Source organism: Tyto alba, unplaced genomic scaffold, assembly GCF_018691265.1.
Source record: "Tyto alba isolate M040663 unplaced genomic scaffold, T.alba_DEE_v4.0 Super-Scaffold_9, whole genome shotgun sequence".
Classification (NCBI taxonomy): domain Eukaryota; kingdom Metazoa; phylum Chordata; class Aves; order Strigiformes; family Tytonidae; genus Tyto; species Tyto alba.
In genome coordinates, this window is record NW_024881330.1 from 400675 (window position 1) to 416067 (window position 15393).

General features: G+C 68.2%; 1 protein-coding gene across 1 annotated transcript in view; it reads right to left on the reverse strand.

Annotated features, from left to right (window-relative positions):
• The window catches only part of PLEC (plectin), a gene marked incomplete at its 5' end in the record, with an annotated part of 49634 nt that extends 34694 nt beyond the window's left edge, over positions 1-14940 (reverse strand). The window contains 14 exon segments of the mRNA XM_042786287.1: positions 233-6541; positions 7118-10498; positions 11985-12083; positions 12299-12403; positions 12505-12588; positions 12670-13026; positions 13111-13249; positions 13391-13569; positions 13761-13918; positions 14005-14188; positions 14297-14423; positions 14518-14555; positions 14557-14673; positions 14773-14940. Coding sequence (XP_042642221.1) covers positions 233-6541; positions 7118-10498; positions 11985-12083; positions 12299-12403; positions 12505-12588; positions 12670-13026; positions 13111-13249; positions 13391-13569; positions 13761-13918; positions 14005-14188; positions 14297-14423; positions 14518-14555; positions 14557-14673; positions 14773-14940 — 11445 coding nt within the window.
• Positions 14941-15393: the final 453 nt, after the last annotated feature.

Sequence of the window (15393 nt, forward strand, 5' to 3'; positions counted from 1 at the left end):
TTCTCTCTCGTCTCGTAATATACAAATACTGTCTGAATAATCGTATATATTAATATATTAGTCTAGTCTTTTTGGTTAAACTTTAGGCACTGCTTTGGAAGAAGAATGGAGTTTAAAAATTAAAAAAAAAAAAAAAAAAAAAAAGTATTACTAGTGATTAGGCAGCAGCGTTGCCACATGCGGAGCGGGCGAGGCGGCGGGTTCCTCGGGCAGGGGCCGGCGGGTGTCAGGCCACGCAGAGCGGGGTCCCGCGCAGCCCAGGGCGCTCCCCGCGCGCCTCCCCGCCGCAGCTCCCGCTCGGGAGGGACGAGGCGAGGGCGGCCGCCTCGCCCGCGGCGTATCGGCGCCCAAAGCTCGAGGAGGAGTAGGAGGAGGAAGAGAAGGTCATGGAGAAGCCGGAACCGGTGGCGTCGAAGCTGCCTCGCCTGGAGCCCGATCGGGAGCCGGTCCGGGAGCCCGACCGCGAGCCGGAGGTGGAGCCGGCGCTGCTGACGTTGTAGGGGCTGTAGTAGCCCTTGCTGGACTGGGAGGACGCTTCCAGCAGCCGCAGACCGGTCCCGTCCTCGATCATGCTCCGGTCCATCGCGTCCTTGTAGGAGATCTTGAGCTTGGTTTTGGGGCAGGTGAGGTACTTGGAGTAGGTGCTCACGTCCCGCAGCTTCTGGGCCGTGCGCGTGTCGATGGTGCCCTTCTGCAGCGCCTCGTCCAAGGAGACGCGGCCCTCGACGTCGGGCTCGATCAGGCCCCCCGTCAGGTACTGCACCTCCAGGAACCGCTGCCCGGCCTCGTAGTACAGCCAGCCCTTCTTCAGGGCCTGGGCCGCCGACATCTTCGTCTTGGTCCGCGGGTCCTCGAAGCCGTAGAAGGCCTTCTGCGCCAGGTTGATGCGGTCCACCATAATTTTGTCAACCAGGCCCTTGTTCACGGCGTCGGCGACGGAGCACTTGTCCCCGGTGTTGGGGTCGATGATGCCCCCGGTGCAAGCCTGGGCTTCCAGCAGCCTCTGCCCCGTGATGTTGTCGACGAGGTTGCGGCGCATGGCCTCCGTGACGGACACCTTCTCCAGAGTGTCGGTGTCCAGGATGCCCGCCACCGGCCCGGTCTCCTCGGTCGGGTCGCTCCACACGGCCGTCTGCGCTCGCGCCGGGGCCGGGCTGACGGTGTAGGAGGAGGAGGATCCCACGGAGGACGACCGGGAGCGGAAGCCGCTCATGTTGCCGGAGAGCATGTCTGCGAACTCGGTGATGGAGAGGGTGCCCGAGCGGTACTGGTCCAGCGCCGACTGGTCGATCAGGCCCTTGCTGATGGCATCGTCGATGTCATACTGGCGGCCCGAGCGCCTGTCGATGATCATTGACTTCACCACGCCGTCGGAGGAGGAGGTGGTGATCTCCTCCCACTCGCACTCCTGCTCCGACAGCTCCAGGTAGGTCTGGTGGTCGATGAGGCCCTTGCGATAGGCTTCGTACACGGACATCTCCTTGCCCGTCTCCGGGTCGACGATCACCACCCTGCGCTTGCGGACAGAGGACTTGGAGGAGGTCTTCCTCTCCCGCTTCTTCTCCTTCAGGGGCAGGAGGCAGAGGCCGGTCTCTGGGTCGGTGACGCACCGCTCCATCAGCTGCAGGTAGGTGAGGTTCTCCTCCGTGTTGGGGTCGAAGAAGCCCTTGGTGTCGTCGCTGGGATCCAGCAGGATCTCGTTCATCTCCTCGTCGAAGAGGCCCCTCTTGTAGGCAATCTCCACGGGCAGGCGGTGGCTCTCCTCGGGATCGATGATGCCTCCCGTTGCGATCTGGGCCTCGAGCAGGCGGATCCCATGGTCCTTCAGGATCAAACCCTTCTTCATGGCCTGGAAGAGGGAGATGAGCTTTCCGGAGTAGGGATCCCGGTAGCCGGTGACCGCCCTCTCAGCCGAGAGCAGCTTGTCCTTGAACTCGGGGCCCACGATGCCCATCCGCACAGCTTCCTCCACCGTCAGCTTGAGGCCCTTGATGGGGTCAATCACGTACCCCGTGGCTGCCTGCGCCTCCAGGAGCTCGAACGCGGTGCCCGGCCTGATGATGCCCTTCTTCATGGCCTGGTACACGGACAGCCGCTCCTTCGTGGAGTCCACGAAGACGCCGGCGATGCAGCTGGTGCCCTCCAGGAACTTCTTGAGGTTCTTCGAGACCTCCTCGATGGAGGTGAGGCCCTCCTGGAGGCGCTGGGCCGTGGCTTCGTCCATCACCTGCGAGCGGACCAGCTCCTCCACGGTGATCTGCTTGCGCAGCCCCCGGAAGGTGAGCTTCCTCGTGTCGCAGAGCGGGAGCAGGAGGAGCCCGCTGTCCTCGTCCTTCCGGCACCGCTTCAGGAGCTGGGTGTAGCTGAGCTTCTCCTCCGTCGACGGGTCCACGTAGCTTCGCACCTCGCTGGGCTCGGACAGCATGTCGTACGTGTCCTTGTTGATGAAGCCCCGCTGGGAGGCCACCTCCAGGGGCAGGTGGAAGCCCAGGCGCGGGTCGATGACGCCACCGGTAGCGATCTGGGCGTCCAGGAGCTTGAGGGCCTCTTCGCTGGGAATGAGGTCTTTCTTCATGGCCTGGAAGACGGAGATCTTCTGTTCGCTGTACGGGTCTCGGTAGCCGGTCACGGCCCGCTCTGCGGACAGGAGCCGGTCGTGGATCTCAGGCCCCACCACGCCTTTCCTGACCGCTTCGTCGACGGTCAGCATCTCGTTCTTTGCGGGGTCGATCATGAAGCCGGTGGCGGCCTGGGCCTCCAGGAGGGAGCGGGCCACCTCGGAGCTGATCAGCCCCTTCTTCAGTGCCTGGTAGATGCTGAGCTTCTGCTTGGACGAGGGGATGTAGATGCCAGCCACGCAGCCCGACCCGTAGAGGTACTTCCAGACGGTCTCCACGTCCAGAAGCTCCCGGAAGGTTTTGGAGCCCTGCTTCAGCAGGTTGAATATGTCCAGAGAGATGATCTTGGCCTCGTAAAGGTCCTCGGCCGTGATGCGGCGCCGGACGTAGTCATAGGATGTGAGGTTCTGCTGGCGGATGATCTCGGTCCTCTCGATGATCTCAACGATGATGATGATCATGCGCTCCTTGGACACACGGCCCGACTGGAACTCCGCCATGAGCTGCCTCCGCTGCTCCTCGGGCAGCAGGTCCGAGTGCATGATCTCCCACAGCGACATGGAGGAGCCCGCCCTGCTGCCCACGGGGATCTCCACCTGCGTCTCCTCAAACACCTTCCGCGTCTCTGCCTCTGTGTACACCTGGGTGGTCTCCACCACCGTAGGCTTCTCGGGCTCCCGCAGAGGCAGCAGGTAGAGGCCCGTCTCGGGATCCTCGATGCACTTCTCCTTCAGCTGCGTGTAGGTGAGGTTCTCGTGGGTGTTGGGGTCGAAGAAGCCCTTGGTGTCGTCGGTGGGGTCGGAGAGGGTTCGGTTCATCTCCTCGTCGAAGTAGCCGCGCCGGTAGGCCACCTCCACGGGCAGGCGGTGGCTGTGCACGGGGTCGATGATGCCGCCGGTGGCGATCTGGGCCTCGAGCAGGCGGACGCCGTGCTCCCTGACGATGAGCCCCTTCTTCATGGCCTGGAAGAGGGAGATGGTGTTGCCCGAGTAGGGGTCCTTGTACCCAGTGACAGCCTTCTCGGCGGAGAGCAGCTTCTCGTGCAGCTCTGGCCCAACGACGCCGGCCTTCACGGCCTCGTTGACATACAGCTTCCGGTTCTTCACAGCGTCGATCAAGAACCCGGTCGCTGCCTGGGCCTCCAGGAGGACCACGGCAGTGCTGGGCCTCAGCAGGTTCCTCTTCATGGCCTCGTAGATGTTCAGCTTCTCCTTGGTCGCCTCCACGTAGACGCCAGCGATGCAGTCGCTGCCCTGCAGGAACCTCCTCACCGCGTCCGTCTCAGAGAGGTCCTTCACCGACTTCTTGCCTTCCTTCAGCTGCTCGTACTGGGCTTTGCTGATGACGCGGGACTCCACCAGCTCACTGGCGGGTACGGGCGCCCGGAGACCGCTGAACGTCAGCTTCTCCTGCTTTCTGGTCTCCGCCTCCTCGATGATGGTGATCACGATCTTGATGATCTTCTCGATGGTCACCTTGCCGGTCTTGTACTGCCGGAGGAGCTCCCGCCTGTGCTCCTCCGTGAAGTACTCGGAGTGGATCAGCTCCCAGACGGTCATTGTCCGGCCCTTCATGCTGCCCGCCGGGACCTCGACGGTCGCCTTGTCGAAGCACTCCTTCGCCTGGCTGTCCGTGTAGACCTCCTCCTGCTGCGACTGGATGGCTTCGTCTGACAGGGGCAGCAGGCAGAAGCCGCTCTGCTTGTCGCGGTGGCAGTTCTTCTGCAGCTGGGCGTAGGTGAGGTGCTCTTGGGTGTTGGGGCAATAGAAAGCCTTGGCGTCATCTCGGAGCTCGGACAGAGCCTCCATCATCTCTGGGTTCAAGTAGCCCCGCTTGTAGGCGACCTCGAGGGGCAGCCGGTGGCTGTTCACCGGGTCGATGACGCCTCCAGTGGCGAGCTGGACGTCCAGCAGACGGACCCCGGTATCGCTGGGGATGAGCCCCTTCTTCAGCGCCTGGAAGAGGGAGACCGTCTGGCCCGTATAGGGGTCCTTGTAGCCGGTCACCGCCTTCTCTGCGGACAGCAGCTTCTCGTGGAACTCCGGCCCCACCACCTCGGCCTTCACCGCCTCGTCGACGGAGAACAGCTTGTTCCTCACGGGGTCGACGATGTAGCCGGTGGCAGCCTGCGCTTCCAGCAGGGACAGGGCGATCTCCGGCCTCAGGAGGTTTCTCTTCAGGGCGTCGTAGAAGGTGAGCTTCTGGCCAGTCGACTCTACCAGGACGCCGGCAATGGCGCCCGTGCCCTTCAGGTACGGCCGCACGGACTCCATCTCGGCTACGTCCTTCACAGACCTCTTGCCCTGGTGCAGCTGGTTGTAGAGGTCCTTGTTGATGATTTTGCTCTCCAGCAGCTCAGCGGCAGGCACAGGAGCCCGGAGGCCCTCGAAGCACATCTGGCTCTTTTTCTCGCTTTCCTCCACAACCGTGATGATGATCTTAATGATCTTCTCCACTGTGATCTTGCCAGTCCTGTACTGCTGGATCAAGTCCCGCCTTTGGTCCTCAGTGAAGTATTCGGAATTGATGATCTCCCAGATGGTCACCGTCTTCCCTTGGAACTTGCCAAACGGTGCCGTCACCGTGGCCTTCTTAAAGACATCCTTAGCTTCTTTGTCAGTGTAGACCAGCTCCCTCGCTTTGTCTGCCTGGTCAGTGAGCGGGAGGAGGCACAGCCCCGTGTCCGGGTCAGTCACGCACCGCTCCATCAGCTGCAGGTAGGTGAGGTTCTCGTGCGTGTTGGGGTCGAAGAAGCCCTTGGTGTCGTCGGTGGGGTCGGAGAGGACCTGGTTCATCTCCTCGTCGAAGTAGCCGCGCCGGTAGGCCACCTCCACGGGCAGGCGGTGGCTGTGCACGGGGTCGATGATGCCGCCGGTGGCGATCTGGGCCTCGAGCAGGCGGACGCCGTGCTCCCTGACGATGAGCCCCTTCTTCATGGCCTGGAAGAGGGAGATGGTGTCGCCGGTGTAAGGGTCCTTGTAGCCGGTCACCGCCCGTTCAGCCGACAGCAGCTTGTTGTGCAGCTCTGGCCCAATCACGCCCTCTCTCACCGCCTCGTTCACCGAGAGCCTCGCGTTTCGCACGGGGTCAATTATGAAGCCGGAGGCAGCCTGCGCTTCCAGGAGGACCAGCGCGGTGCCCGGGCTGAGCAGCTTCTTCTTCATGGCTTCGTAGATGCTCATCTTCTGATCGGTGGGTTTGATTAACAAACCGGCGATGCTGCTCTTGCCCTGCAGGTACTTCCTGATGTCCTCCCTCTGCGAGAGCTCGCCAACGCTCACGACGCCCTGCGCCAGCTTGTCTAGGTTCTCCTGGCTCAGAATGCCGGCAGCAGCCAGCTTCTCCGCAGGCACCTTCCGGCGGATGCCGTCGAACGCGAGCTCTGGCTCCCCGTTCTGCGCTAAGCCGTCCACCACTTCTCTGCCGTTGGGCACAGCTTTGATATCCGGCAGCTGCGCCGTCGTAACCACGGCCTCCTCGGGCAGCTCGTCCGTCTGGATCATGATCTCTCGTGTCTGGGCCAGGGCGGCCTTGTACTCCTCCTGCATCTGCTCGAGCCTCTCCCTGAGCTTCTTGTTCTCCTCTTCCAGGAGTCTCTCCTGCTGCTGCCGCTGCCTCTCCAGCTGCTGCAGCTCCTCCTGCTTGTGCCGGACGTTTTCCTCCGCTTCCTTCTGGTGCTTCTGGGCTTCGTCCAGCATGGCTTTCAACTGCTGCTTCTCCTGCTCCATCTCCTTCTGCTGCCGCTCCTGCTCCGCCTTCAGGTTCTGGGCTTTGTCCACCTCGTCTTTAAAGAGCTTCTCCAGCTTCGTTTTCTCCTCCTCGATGAACTTCTCCTTCTGCAGCAGGGCGTCCTTCTCCGTCAGGAAGGTCTGCTGGAGGAGCTGCGTCTCCTGGCGGAGCTGCGCCTGCTGGGCCACCTGCATCTGGGGCGGGGGAGAGGACAGCACGGTCAGACAGCACCCTCGGCCCGGGGCGGCGGGGGCAGGAGGGCGGGCGGGAAGGGTGGCACGGGGCTGGCAGGGGTGCAGAGACACCCGGCCGCTCCGCGGCGGCGGTTAGGAGCTCAGGGAGCAGAGCGGAGGTTAGGCAGCCGCAGCGAGCAGCGCGGGGGCGGAGCGAGCAGGGAAAGGACACGAGCTCTTGGGCCGGGGGGGGGCCAGGGACTCCCCGGGGCCGGGAGCTGGGCACGGCTCTTGCCTGCGGGGCGGGGACTAAGGCCGGCCGCGCCGTGGGGAACAAAGAGCTGGTGCGGGTGGTGGGGATCGCCCCTCCACAGCCAGCACGGGGTGCGGCGCGGCAAAGCCCTCCGGGAGAGGTGTCGGAGCAGGACCCGGGGCCGGCCGCCGCGCTCACGCCCCGAGGCTCCGCACCCGCGCCGCGGCGGCTGGTCCTCGGGGACGGGCCGGTCCCCTGTCCGGGGGCAGGGCGCGGGGCGGCTGGGGAGAGGTGAACTCCTCCCTGCATGCCACCAGCGCTAAGGGGGACCCGCAGCCCAGTACCTCCTCTGCCTTCTGCTGCAGCAACGCCGCCTCCTGCTTCAGCTTCTCCTTCTCCCGCTCCAGCTCGGCGATGGCCCTCCGCAGCTTCTCCGCGTCCTGGTCGCTCTGGTGCCGCTGGATCTCCAGAGCGTGCACCAGCGTCATCTTCTCCTGCGTGGCCAGCTCGGTCTCGTGCAGCCTTTCGCTGATCTCCTCCGCCTGCTTCTTGAAGCGCTTGGCTTCCTCCTCGGCCTTGGCCTGGGCCGTGCTCATCTCCGCCACGTGCAGCTTGAGGCGCTCGGCCTCGGCGGTGATCTCCAGCTGCCGCCGGCGCTCAGCCTCCAGGGTCTTCTGGAAACCCTCGGTCTCCTCGGCCAGGCGCTGCTGCATCTGCTCCTTGTCCTCCTGCAGCCGCTTGGCGTGCTCCTGCGCCAGGTCCTTCTGCTTCTGCAGCACCTCCGCCTCGGCCTTCAGCCGCGTGGCCTCCTGCACCGCCTGCATCTTCTCCTTGAGCATCTTCTCCGCCAGCGCCCGCTGCTGCGCCAGGTCGTCCTCGGCCAGCTGCCGCATGCGGGCGGCCTCCTGGGCCTCCACGCTGAGCCGGGCGACCTCCTCCGCCACCTGCTTCATCTTCTCGGCCTCCTCCGCCAGGAACTTCTGCGTGTTGTCCTTGTCCTTGAGGATCAGCGCCTTGTTCTCCTCCTCGATCCGGCTCTTCAGCTTCGCCAGCTCCTCCATCTGCACCCGGACCTTGAAGAGCTCCTCCTCCACCTGGGCCTTCTGCCGGACGGCATCGGTCACCTCCTCCTTCAGCCGCTGCAGCTCCTCGTCCAGAATGCCCTTCTGGTGGTCCGTCTCCTCCAGCCGCAGCTTCACCTTGGTCAGCTCCTTCTCCACCTGCGCCTTCTGCCGCAGCGTCTGCTCGGCGAACTTCTTGTGCTTCTCCATCTCGGCGTCGGCCAGCTGCTTCTGCCGCAGGGCCGCCTGCTCCGCCTGCGCCCGCTTCGCCGCCTCCAGCTCGGCCTCCTTCCGCAGCTGCTCCGCGTCCGCCTGCGCCCGCGCCTTGGCCTGCGCCTCCTCCTCCGCCCGCTGCTTCAGCCGCTCGGCCTCCTCCACCCGCTGCCGGGAGAGGCCGGCGTCCTGCTCGGCCTTGCTGCGGGCGAACTCGGCCTCCTCGGCCGCCCGCCGGGCGCGCTCGGCCTCCTCCCGCAGCCGGTCCAGGAGGCTCTGCTCCTGCTGCCGCGTCTGCAGCAGCTCCTGCTCCTTCTGCTGCACGGCGGCCAGGTGCGCCTTCTCCTCCGCCGCCAGCCGCTTCTGCGCCGCCTCCCGCGCCAGCTGGATCTGCCGCTCCGACTCGCGCTCCGCCAGCTCCTTCTGCCGCCTGGCCTCCTCCACCATGGCCTTCAGCCTCTCCACCTCCTCCAGCGCCAGCCGCCGCTGCCGCCCGGCCTCCTCCTCGGCCGCCAGGATGGCCTGCACCTTCTCCTCCGCCTCCCGCCGCCGGCCCTCCTCCTCCAGCGCCAGCGCCCGCTGCCGCTCGGCCTCCCGCTCGGCTTGCTCCCGGCTGCGCTGCACCTCCTCCGCCTCGCCGCGGATGCGGCTCAGCTCCCGCTCCAGGTCGGCCTTGCCCGCCGAGGCCCTCTCGAAGCTGGCCTTGAGGGCGCGGATCTCCTCCTCCACCTGCCGCCGCTGCCGCAGCGTGTCCTCCACCAGCCCCTTCTGCCGCTCCAGCTCGCTCTCGGAGGAGCGCTTCAGCAGGGCGATCTTCTCCTCGATGTCCTGCTTGTGCTGGGCGGCCTGCTCCTCCAGCAGCTTGCGCTGGTACGCCTCGTCCTCCGCCAGCCGCCGCAGCCGCTCGTTCTCCGCCTCCTTCTCCTTCAGGGCGATCTCCGCCTCCGCCTTCAGCCGCGAGGCCTCGTTGATGGCCGCCAGCTTCTCCTTCAGGATGCGCTCGGCCTCGGCCCGCTGCCGGCCGGCCTCGTCCTCCGCCAGCTGCCGCTGCCGCTTGGCCTCCTCGGAGAGCGCCCGCAGCCGGGCCGCCTCCTCGGCCAGCTCCCGCAGCTTGCTGGCCTCGGCCTCCAGCCGCTGCTTGGACTTCTCGCTGCTGGAGCGCGACTCCTCCTCCGTCTTGGCCTTGCTCTCCAGCAGCACCTCCATCTCGGCCCGCAGCTTGGCCAGCTCCTCCTCCACCTCCTTCCTCTTCTGGATGGCCTCGCTCACCTCCTTCTTCAGCCGGAAGAGCTCCTCCTCCAGGAGCAGGCGCTGCTGCTCCCCGTTCTCCATCTCCGCCTTCAGCCGGATCAGCTCCTGCTCCGCCGCCAGCTTCTGCTGCGCCGTGCCCTCCGCCAGCTCCCGCTGCCTCTCCAGCTCCTCCTCCGCCAGCTCCTTCTGCCGCAGCGCCGACTCCTCCGCCTTGGCGCGCTTGCGGGCCTCCCGCTCCGCGTCCTCCTTCTGCCTCTCCGCCTCCTCCTGCGCCAGCGCCTTCTTGTGGGCCACCTCCTCGGCCTGCAGCCGCAGCCGCAGCGCCTCGTTGGCCTTCTGCCGCCAGCGCTCCAGCTCCTTCTCGGCCTCCTCCCGCGACCGCTCGGCCTCCAGCTGCTGCTTCTTCAGCCGCTCCGCCTCCTCCTGCAGCTGGGCCACGGCGATGTGCTCCTGCCGCAGCGACAGCTCCAGCTGCGCCGTCTTCTCGGCGAAGGACAGCCGCTTGCTCTGCAGCTCGGCCTCGGCGCTGCGCTGGGCCACCTCCTGGGCCACCTGGATCTGCCGCTCCTTCTCGGCCTCCGCCTGCCGCATCCGCCGCTCGGCCTCCTCCGCCTGCAGCCGCAGCTCCTCCAGGTCGGCCACCGCCTTCTGCCTCTCCCGCGCCGCCTCCCGCTCCGCCTGCACCTTGCGCTTCAGCTCCTCCTCCGCCTCCCGCTTCTTCTGGCTCTCCTCCTTCACCTGCCGGCGCAGCCGCTCGGCCTCCTCCTGCGCCTGCCGCTTCTGCCGCTCGGCGTCCTCGGCGCGCGCCCGCAGCTCCCGCAGCTCCGCCTCGGCGCCCTCCCGCTGCCTCTCGGTGCTCTCCAGCTGGAGGCGGATCAGGCGGATCTCCTCCTCCACCTTCCTGCGGTTGTGCTCGGCCTCCTCGATCAGCTTGACCTTGGACTTGATCTGGTGGTCGGAGTTCTGCCGCAGCTGCAGCAGCTCCTGCTGGATGTTCTGCTTCTGCTGCTCGGCGTCCACGGCCACCACCTCCCGCCGGGTGACCTCCTCCTGCATGCGGAGCTGCAGCTCCCGCGCCTCCGCCTCCGCCTGCGCCTTGGCTTTGGCGTGGGCCTCGGCCAGCTGCCGCTGCTTCTCCAGCTGGGCCTCCACCTCCGCCAGCCGCTTCCTCTCCTCCTCCTTCAGCTTCTCGGCGGCTTTCTGGAGGGGAAAGAGGGTGCAGAGAAAACAGAGAGGGGGGAGAGAGAGAAATCACAAGGGATGCAACCGAGCCGCGGCGTCGACGCCGGCCACAGCCACGCACCACCGAGAGACGGGACGGGACGGGACGGTCCGGGGTGGAGGATGCGCGTGGAATGGCTCCGGGTCCCTGGGCCTCCCCGCGAGCTGGAGGCGGTGACGCCAGCTTCCAGGAGACGTACGGCAGAGAGGGGACACGCGGCTACCGCGTCTCGCTCGGCACGGCGCAGGCGGGCGGGCGACAGGAGCGAGACAGCAGCGCGGGAAGCAGGGCGGCCCACGGACCGCGGGGGAGGGATGGAGCGCGAGCAAAGCCCGAAGCGATGGAGACGGGTGCGAGCAGCTCGCGTGCCACCACCGCGCCCGCTGCCCCGGCCCCCCGCCGAGGGCAGCCGCCCCCCACGGGCACCCCTGTGCGAGAGGGGCCGGGGGGCGCGGAGAACCGTCGCCTTGGGCAAACCGGAGACCCAGCCGGAGCACCGGGGCGAGCGGGGCGGGGGGGAGCAGCCAGCGGAGCCTTCCCTGCCGGGAAAGCCTCGAGGACGCGGAGAGAGCAGCCCGAGCTCCGGCCCGTGCTGCCCCGGCCGGCCCGAGCCCCGCTCCCGCCTGCCGAGGGGCCGAGGCGGCTGGCGCGTGGCTCGGGGCCGTGCCGCGGGGCGCTCGTGCCGCGTGTGCCGCGAGCCAGGCAGGCGCACGCCCCGGTGTGGGGTGCGGGCACGGGCTGGGGGCATGCGGGCGAGCCGGACCCCCCCCCCACCACCACCACCACCAGCGCCGTGGGGCCGGGTCCCCTCCCGCCGCGGGGAGGGCGCCGGGATGAAGAGGCAGAGGAGGGTGAGGAGCGCGGGGGTGAGCAGCGCTCTGGAGGGAAGGGGTGCAGCGAGCAGGAGGGGCGTGCGGGCTGCTGGCGGCCATGGGGTGAGGCGGGGGGGGGGGGGGGGATGAGGTGTGCGCCGTGGGGAGCGGGGGCGCATGCGCAGAGTGAGTACCTGGTGCAGGGGTGCCAGAGTCATCCTGGTTTTTTACCCTCCATTAGATCCCCACCAACACAAACATCCCCCAAGACAAAGCACTGGCAAAGCGGCTCGACTTCCAAGGGCAGAAACCAAGAGTTAGAAAGGTTACCGAGACAGACCACCCGGGGGCCCCGGCCCCGCGGCGCCCGAGCACAGCGGCCATGCGGCAGGCAGCTGCTGACCGCGCTACGTGTATCTGGGAAGTGCCTCCTACCACCAGTCACGCCAGAGCCCGGCGGCGCCCGGAGCCGCCCTCTGGGCTCGGAGCCCCGCTGCACCCAGAGCCGGCCGCTGCGGGCCCGGGAGCCCCGACCGGAGCGGGGTTGGGGGCCGCGGGGCAGCGTTAGTGAGGGGGGGGCCGCGGTGTTACACGGGAGGGAGAACGCGGCCGGAGCCGTGCCGCCCCGGGCGCCCGCGCCACGCTCCCCTACCTCCTCCTCCTCCAGCCGCCGCAGCGTCTCCGTGATGAACTTGATGTACTGGCTGGTCAGCGTGGTCAGCTCGCTGTACCGCGTCCGCAAGTCCACGTACTGCGGCAGACGGCCGAGGTCAGCGGGGAGCTGGGGGGGGGGGGATGCCCGCGGTACCCCCCACCCAGCACCCAGCACCCCGGCACCGGCAGGGCTGGACGGAGGCGACACCCCCCCCCGCCCCTTCTCCGGCAAAGGGCTGCAGCCCTCGGCTCCTGGGGAAGGAGCTGCCCCCCCCGGACCCTTGGGGCCCCCCGAGGGACCCCCTCCCTCACCTCCTGGATGATGCTGTCGGACGCAGACTGCACTTTGGGCTTCTTGGCTGGGGAGGCCATCGGCTCCACCTGCGCCTTGAAGCTCACCAGCTGCAGCTCGTAATCCTGCCGGGGAGAGGGGTCCTCAGCACGCCGCCCAGCATCCCCAGCCAGCGCCCCCCCCCCCTCCAGCCCCCCCCCAGCCCCGGCACGGCCGGCGGGCGCACCTTGATGGCATCGATGTACTGCTTGGCGTAGCGCTGGCACTCCTCCACCTTCTCCTTGTTGCGGTCGCACTCCTCCAGGAGTTCCTGGGGAAACGAGCCGGGGTGAGCTCGGGCACCCCACGGCGGCCACCCCACCGCGGCCGGGGACCCCACGGCGGGCGCTACCTTCTCCTGCAGCAGCTGCTCCCGCACGGCCTTGCTGTCGGTGATGGGCACCGCCTGGATTCGCTCCTGCCGCTGCTTCGCGTCCTGGATCCAGCGGAGCAGCCCGTCGCAGCTCTCGCGGTAGTACCGCAGCTGGCGGCCCAGCTGGTCCAGCTCGCGCTGGCGCAGGTCGGCCTGGCTCAGCACGGCTTGCCAGCGCTCCAGGAGCTGCTGGACCCTCTCCCGGTACCGGTCCAGGTCCACGTCGCGCTCGCTGTGGCCCCTGACCATCCGCTCGTTGACGTCCTTGGCTTTGCTCAGGTCGGTCTCCAGCGTGCTGAAGAAGGGCTGGTGCCCCTCCGCCTGCGCCCGCAGCCGCTGCGGCAGACGGAGCACGGCTCAGCCCCGGCCCTGACCCCCCCCCCGGCCCCCCCCCCGGCACGCTGCTGCCCCAGCCCTTACCTTCAGCTCGGCCTTGCTGGCCTCCAGCTCCTTGAGGTCAGCCGGCACGGTCTGCACATCCTTCAGCTGGTCCTCGTACTTCTTGACCAGCTCCTCCGCGCCCTGAGTGCTGCGGATCACCAGGTTGATGGTCTTCAGCCTGCAGAGAGAGGGGACGGGCTCAGCCGGCGCCGGGCGGCAGTCGGGAGGCAAGGACCTTCCTCCGGCCGGGGGAGGCTCCCCCCGCGGCTCCCCCTGGGGCCGGGACGACCGAGGAGCCGCGCAGGGGCTGGGCACTCACTTCTCCAGGTAGATGCTGGAGAGGCTGTACGCCTGCTCCATCTTCTGCAGGGTGACCTCCAGCTCCGAGCGCAGGACGGGGGCCGAGCTGGCCTGCTCTGGCTGCGCCAGCACCTTCTCCGTCTTCTCGCTCACCTTGTCCAGGTTCTTCCTGATGCCCTCCAGCTCCAGGTGGATTTGCTGCGGCGAGAGGAGGAGGGTCCCTCACTGCCTGCCCGGCGCTGCGGCTCGGGGCCGAGCCGTGCCCGCGGGGCTGATCCCCCACCTACCACCCCGCCGAACGCCACCAGCCGGGACCCGGCACCAGCTCCTCCCCCCCTCCCCGACCCCCGCGGAGACGGGGAAGGGGTCTGCAGCCCACCGGCCCGCACCTGCTGCTCGGCGATGCGCTGGGCGCACTCCCTGAGCGGGTCCTTGTCGAGGGGCAGGCGGATCTTGTGGATGGTGCGGGTCTCGCAGCTCTCCAGCTGCAGGCGGATGTCCTTCAGCTGGGAGATGTAGGTCTTGCACAGGGACTCGTCCTGCTCTCCTGGGGGGGACGCCGGCGCTGTCAGCCCCCCTCCGCCCCCGGGGCCGCGGCGGGCGGCCGGCGGCGGGGAGGAGGGGGGGGCTCACCTTTCTCCTGGGTGCGCAGCAGCAGCTCGTATTTCTGGGTGCAGGCGTTGTACTCGCGCTCCACGTGCAGGCGGTCGTCGGGCTGGAAGCTCTGCGAGTCCTGGCTGTCCCGCAGGAACTCCTGGTAGTGGGTCTCCAGGCTGCGCAGGACCTGCCGGCACTCCTCCACCTGCAGCGTGCGGAACTGGGAGAAGCCGGGGGCGGGGGGACAGGGGCGCGGTGAGCTGCTGCGAGACCCCCGGGGGGGGACCCCCCTTGGCACGGGGCTGGGGGGCCGGGGGGGGGGACTCACCGTCAGGTGGGACCAGGACTGGATCTGCTGGATGTCGCGCATCAGGTACTGCCAGGACAGGAGGCTCCTCATGTCCAGGTGCAACTGGTGCCAGAGCGCGAGGAGCTGCTGGTGGGCGGCCTCCAGCCTGGGGAGAGGGGGTGTGAGCCGGGGGGGGGGACGGGGACGGGACACCCCACACCCCAGCGTGGCGGAGGTGGGGGGGTTCCCCCGGCACTCACCTCTGCACGGCGTCCAGCGCCTCCTTGTTGGGGGGGGGGCACGAGGAAGCAGACGGAGGGGACGACGGCCTCGGCGCCCGCGGCGCTCAGCACCCGCCACTTGTGGGGCTGGGCGTTGCTGAGCAGGGCGCACTCGTCGTTCTTGTGCACCGTGATCTGCGGGGAGGGGGGGGGGGCGGCGTGAGAGCGGGGCGGGGGTCCCCCGCACGTCCCGGGGTGCGGGGGGGGGTGGGGGTGTCCTGTCCCCCCCAGTACCTCCATTTGCTTGTAGTCGCAGACGGCCTGGATGGGCGGGCGGCCCTGGAGGGGGGTGCCGGGGCTGCGGGGCTTCAGCTGGACGATGGCCTTGGCGCGGCGGGCCAGCCCCCCCAGGTGCCCCCCGTAATCCACCAGCTGGTCCTTCTGCTCCTGTGGGGCACAGCGGGGTCAGGGGGGGGAGCCCCGGTGGGGTGAGGGAGGTTTGCCCACTCCCACGAGGGCCCTGGGGGGCGGGGGGGGGGTGGGGAGGGGGGTCACTGTAGTAAGGGCTGCAGGGGAGGGGGGTGACTGGGGGGTCTGCTGGAGGGGAGTGGGGGGGGGGGTCCACCCTGCGGTGCTGCAGCAGGACGCACGGGGAGAGGGGGGGGGCATCCTTGAGGGGCTGCGGTGGGGTGCGCTGGGGGGGGGGGTGATCCTTGGGGGGCTGCCATGGGGTGTGCTGGGGGGGGGGTGATCCTTGGGGGGCTGCCGTGGGTGTGCTGGGGGGGGGGGTGATCCTTGGGGGGGCTGCCGTGGGGTGTGCTGGGGGGGGGGGTGATCCTTGGGGGGCTGCCGTGGGGTGTGCTGGGGGGGGTCACTCCTGAGGGTCTGCAGTGGTGGTGCGCTTGTGGGGGGGGT